Here is a 6,000-nt window from a genome sequence, read left to right on the forward strand (position 1 = left end):
TTCACAAACACTTGACCCCTACCACAGTACTAAGTTGAGAAGTGGATGGAAATATGGACCCTGGCACTTGGGTGCTCACAAGCATCTCAATGACCAAGGAGGATGCTCTCCACTGGATTCTTAAAAGACTTGTGTTATTAAGTCAGTTATGTACCTGTGACCATTCCCCCTTGTTTCAGTGAGCACTGTAAGGTAGACCTTCACAGTTCCTCTTAAGCTACAGTAAAATGTACTGTAAAAATGACACTGCTTTCCATCCAATGAGTACGCTTGCATAAATCAGGCCCTGTGGGTTAAAGCCAAACCTAGAGCCACAACCAAGATCCTTATGATCCTGATGGACCAGGAAGACAGTGTACCCAAAAGAACCCCAAGTAGGAAGAACAAGAGGAAATCTTCCACAAGTCCAAAGAAAGAATATTCCTAGAGCACAGCTTGACTGCCATGGATGCATTAAAGAAAAAAAGCCTACGTTCCATTTCTAAAATGTACTGAAATGTTGAGCAGTCTTTTGAATGGCAACTAGGCCCACATGGCCCAACCAGTAAATGCAATGGGGCAAATTATCTGCTGCTACCACTGCATTGGCTGCAGCGGTGTTATATGAACAGAGAGTTTGACTTCACTTCTCGTTTCTCAAAGGTTCACCTCTTTTCCCCATTGATGTGTCACAGATAAAGAATTCAAACTTCCCACTGACAACTTCTCTTTTGAGCTCTCTGCACTGCTTAGGCTGTTTTAGAAATCTTCTGCTGTTGCTGAGTCCCAAACTCAGGACTCTGAAGCAAGCAAAGGAGAAAGCCATTTGAAAATACTTAAAAAAATATATGTATTTTTTTTCCATGGGATCTAGAAGCCTCCATATAAATCATACCCCCCCTTGTACTTTCTATATTTATAGTGCTTTCTATATTTATAGTGAGATACAGTCCCTGTCTTTACTTGCAAATGTCTGTTTATAAATTATAGAGGCAAAGAGAGACCAAATGACTTGTCCAAGCTCATACTACAGGTCTGCGGCAGAGTGGGGGGGCACAGAACCCAAACCCTCCCTCTCAATGGGCCAGGTAGCCTCTTCCGTTCCGATACCAGTTTGTAGAGACCTATGGTCCCCCAGCAACCACGTCACAGATATCCTGACATTTTCATAAGCTATGAAGTCAGTCTTCCACACCTACGACTCACTTTGCACTCAAAGACTCTTTAATGATTAAGTCAATCATGACTCACCTCTCCCCCTCCTGCTTTCCCTGGTGACTTGAAAAACTCAAGGACCAAACCTGCCAGGAAAACTACCTACAAAACTGTGCTGCCATAGCAATGGCTCACCAACACCTGCTGAGGGAACAGACAAGGGGCAGAAGAAAAGAAAGGAAGGAAAGCCCAGCTGTTAGTGTTGGCTTGGGAGACAAGACCTCCATTTCCTACTTGGCCATATGTCAGGCTAAATCTGTTAGAGTGTGAAGAATTTAAAGGGAAGAACAGGGTAGTACACTGACTGGGAAAGATGGCAGATTAACAGAGAGAAGGGGAGAGCCAGCAAGGTGTTGCAGCTGGAGGCAGCAGAGCCTGATAGAGATTCTCTATATTAGCTGCCAACTACTTTCAAATCAAGAGAGATCCATGAAGGGAAGTAGAAAGCAGCTTGAGAACAAAGCTGTGTGATATAGGCATCCAGTCACTCCCAGCATGGAGACTTTGCCTAGATTCATCAAGTAGTGAACAACAGGGGAAAAGGCAATGACTATGGAAAGCAACTGAAGTGGTATGTACAGGAGTGGAGGTGATGTGCACTGAAAGTTCATGGACAGTGCCAGCTACAAGAGAAAGCCCATGTCTGCGTATAATTGCTTTCCTTGAAAACAAGAGAGGTGATAATTACACCAAAAGTTGCCTTGTGATCCCAGCTGGTGAGGTCAAACCAGGAGGCCTTAATGGTAGGCACCTGTATTCCCCAATGGCACTGGAGACTACTAGAACAGTGGGATTTTTTACCTGCCTTTTCTTAGCCAATACATGTCTTTCCTTGATGTCAGCAAGCTGACTGCCATTTAGACATTTGGATGCAGTGAAGCTTTTCCCCACCCGCCACAGTGGGACACTTGTAGTAATCCATCCTGACTTCAGCTGGACTGTTACTGCAGTATGACAACAATTCCTCCACCCCCAACCGTATCAGTTTGCTAATAACGCCAAGTCTCCGGGCCACTAGGGAAAGAGCCAAGGGAAGTTAATGAGATGCACATTTTTCTACAAGGTTGAGCCTGGGAGAGTAAGTGTCTCGGATAACCTAAAATGCCAAATAACCTACCACAAGCAACCAAAAGGGGAAGTGAGGCTACTTTCCTGCACTGAAAGTAAACTTTTGAAGCGGTGTCTTGTTGCTCTTGAGCAACCTCATCCATTTATACTGCACTCTGCTCCCAAGGATGCCCTGAAGTCCATTAAGATCTCAGTAACTCTCAGTGTGGTGTATCCTCCATTTGAAGACCAAACTTATGTGCATGCACACACACACACACACACACGCAGCAGCCATTTAGGAAACACCAGTATTGAAAGAAAGGAAGTTGCAGTTTCTCTCAGAGAAGAGTCTTATTGCTACTCTATGAGTATATTAAAGGGCATATCTTGCTTTCAGCTGCATAAAGAGGCATGGAAAAAAGAATGTTATTACTATTTATAAATATTAGCTTTCAGTCAGGATGGGGACACTTCAGACATCATCACGATAGTGTCCCAGGGAGGATGCTAGCTCCTTGCCTCCCTTGCTCAGTATGTAAAATAGTCAAACTCCCTCATGAAGCTTCCTGCTTTGGGTGAGGCAGTCTGTCCCTATTACCTTGACAAACATCTTGCTGCTAGTAGAGTTGTGGGTGGGACTGACAGGCGTGCAATAGACGGACATGGACTTGCGATCACGTGAAAACTCCAGGGTGTATTCTTTCTTCATCAGCTGCTTGATTACCTGTAGAGAGAGATGTGCGGAGTGCTGTGAGGAGCAGTTACCTTTATCAAAAGCGGATGAAGAGACTAGCAACAGCCAGACACCTTTTGATTTCACATAACTGGCCTGATTAGTCAACATGTTGTATGAACGGGGGGAGGGGGGAGGATAAATGCAGAAGCTGGTGTGGTTCTGCAATAGTGACAATAAGAAAAACAAAGGGGACTTTCACTTGGAGCTAATTTTAAAACGGCATCCAGGTGCTTTCACCTTTATGCTCAAGATCCAATGGCACAGGAACCTACTCAGTAATTAGTAGCAAACAAACAGATGGGCCATCAACTCTCATCTTTTAAAACTACTTCCCACACTAAGGCAGACCAAGCCCTCAGCAGGACCAGCCCCTGCATGTCAAAACACTCTACCAGCATTGGTGTAAACTGGCGGCTACAACAAATATCTTACAATTCAAGCCAGACCATTATTGCCAAGATCAGTTTTTCAGCTTCTGCTATTATGGTGACAGTAGCTCAACACACATGTGTACACGCAAAAGTGTGTGCACACTAGCCCAGAGCAGTACAGCAGCTGTGGTCCACTGGCTTGTATTTAATGCCTGGTTCTATGTGCCAACGAGTCTGGAATCCCAAAGAGCCCATTTTATTTGTCACAGGCTCATGCAGATTGTAAGGCTGGGCCATTCAAAAAGAAAAAAGCAATGGTGTTTAAGTCCTTCCAAAACGTTACTCTGTCCAACTGCAGCTACCATAATACCGGGGGGGCATGGGAAGGATAGTGTTCTCCCATTTACACTGTACAATACAATCATGATATCATGATAGCTAGGGCTTGATCCAAACACGCTGAAATCCCCAATTGTATTCACTGATGTCAACAGGTTCTGAGTCAGGCTCTTAAATACTTCCCCTCCTATCACATACCACACATCTCTGTGGGTGCCCTGGGCTACACATTTTCCAATTAGGCTTAGTGAAGGACAGGTTTTGCCACTGTTCTGAAAACTGGCATGCAGCCTGTGTCTGCTTAGCAATTAAAATCATTCAGATCAGTAACAGCTGATCTGCAAGAAAAAAGCCAAGAGAATGAATTGGACTGGAAAGCATGTCTGATGACAGACTTAAGGTAGTTTATCTATTTAACTTATCCAAACAGAGTGAAAGGTGACTTGACCACAGTCCCTCTGTACCTACATGGAGAACAGGAGTTTGACCATAGAGGGCTCTTCAATTCTGATGGCAAACAAGAGTCAATAGGTGGAAATTGAAGCTAGACAAATTCAAGCTTAAAACAAAGGCATTAACTGTTAACAGTGAGCATCATTAGCCAGCAGAAATAACTTCCACTGTAGGAACTGTCCAATTAGGTCTGAAATTTTCTCTCAGAGAGATACTCTAGTTCGAACAGGAATTAACCGAGGGAAGTCTGATACCATCTCTTATACAGGTGGTTAAATTAGAAGTGCTTACACAGGTGACATTTTTTCCATGACTGGGCCCTTGAAAGTGCTCTATAGTCCTGACTAACACGAGCCTGGCTGCAGAGTGCTTTTAAAATAGCCAATCACATGAAAAATTAACCCTTGTAAAATGAAGCGCTAGATTAAGGAAGGAGCAGGGTGCCTTAGGGAACTTGTGTTCCCTCCAGCGTTATTTTTTTTTTTTTTTTGTATGGGGATGGGGTTGTCAACAAGACAAGGAGGTGAAAGGAAAGGGAGCAGCTGGCATTTGTGCTGGCTGCTCCTTCCCCTCCCCACTGACAGCCCTGGAGCTGGAGGGGGTGAGGGGCTAGGAAGAGGGGCCTCCTTGGAGGCTGCTGGAGTGCCCCCCTTGCTGGCCAGGGCTGGTGCAGACAGACAGTCTCCAGCCTGCTCTGACCCAACAGGTCATTGTGCGTGGGGGAAGTGGGGAGCCTCTAATTCATGGCACTTTATGTAATGTGCCATGAGTTACAGTGGGGCCCTGAATGTCTGTAGGAACCCTAGCCTAGATGATCAAGGTGGTCCCTTCTTGCCTTAAATTCTACAAATCCAAGATTTTGGGGAATCAAGGCACGTAAATGCCCTTGATGTCTTTGCGAAGCTTAGTTCTACTGTACAGCCTAAGACACTATTTTCAGGAGTAACTAGCAGGCCGATCTGGGACATCTGGTAGGTGGATAGTTGCTTCAGTGCTTTCTAGCAAGCATTTTGACATCCAGAGTGATCAGAGATTTTCTTAACATGCTGGGATTCCACTGCCCCTAAGGGCCGAGGGGGTCAGAAAACATGATCCCATATAGAGCAGTAATTCTGGGAGAATAATTACTGTATGGCTCTAAGCAACCTTTCAAACTTATTTCATCCCTTCCTTACTCCAGGCCTAAAAGAACCACACAGACTGTCCAATCGTGCTACTTACAGAATTGCAGGCATTGGCTCTCTCCACCTTAGAGAGGCTGCTGATATCAGTGTTGAAGACATTCATCTTTTCCACTAGGCAGGTCAGGGCTGTTTCAGTTGCTTCTCCCACTTTCTCATAGACTTTCTTGGACTGGCCAGAAAGAAAGGAACACAAACTTTCAATTTCAAATTTCAAAGAAAATAGTGAGCTTCATACCCTTAGTGTCCTAAACTTCAGAATTATGTTATTTACTTCAATATCTTCCATGTTACAATAGCATAAGACTGATGTTGCAGTCATAATGGTCCAGACATTTCTGGATCATCACAGCTACAACATCAGTCCCTCACTACCGTAATAAGTTGCCTCTCTTATAATTTCTGGACCATAATGGCTACAACATGACGCTTGCTCTACTGTTATTTACCGTATCATTTGTGAGGTTCCAAGAACATCAGTTTCACTCTAAGGCAAGAGTGGGCAAAAAACAGCCCACGGTGGGTCCCTTGGTCCTGCCGTTGTACATCTTTGGCTCTGGCTTCCATGACCACAGCCCGCTCTTTGGTGAGAGAGGCAGCGAGCTGCTGGGAAGAGATGGCCTCCACCTCTCTCCCCTGGGGAGGAGGCTCTTCTCAGCCAGGCTGGCTGACCTGC

At 44.9% G+C, this 6,000-nt stretch overlaps 1 protein-coding gene across 3 annotated transcripts in view; it reads right to left on the reverse strand.

Moving 5' to 3' along the window:
* ATP2A3 (ATPase sarcoplasmic/endoplasmic reticulum Ca2+ transporting 3) overlaps window positions 1-6,000 on the reverse strand; it is a 154,866-nt gene that overhangs the window by 22,155 nt on the left and 126,711 nt on the right. For all 3 annotated transcript variants that reach the window (XM_019545450.1, XM_019545448.1, XM_019545449.1), the window contains exons 11-12: window positions 5,365-5,496; window positions 2,843-2,968 (exon numbers count right to left, since the gene is read on the reverse strand). In XM_019545450.1, coding sequence (XP_019400995.1) covers window positions 2,843-2,968; window positions 5,365-5,496 — 258 coding nt within the window. The remainder of the gene's footprint in view (window positions 1-2,842; window positions 2,969-5,364; window positions 5,497-6,000) is intronic.

Source organism: Crocodylus porosus, unplaced genomic scaffold (genome assembly GCF_001723895.1).
Source record: "Crocodylus porosus isolate Cpor-Errol unplaced genomic scaffold, CroPor_comp1, whole genome shotgun sequence".
Taxonomy (NCBI): domain Eukaryota; kingdom Metazoa; phylum Chordata; order Crocodylia; family Crocodylidae; genus Crocodylus; species Crocodylus porosus.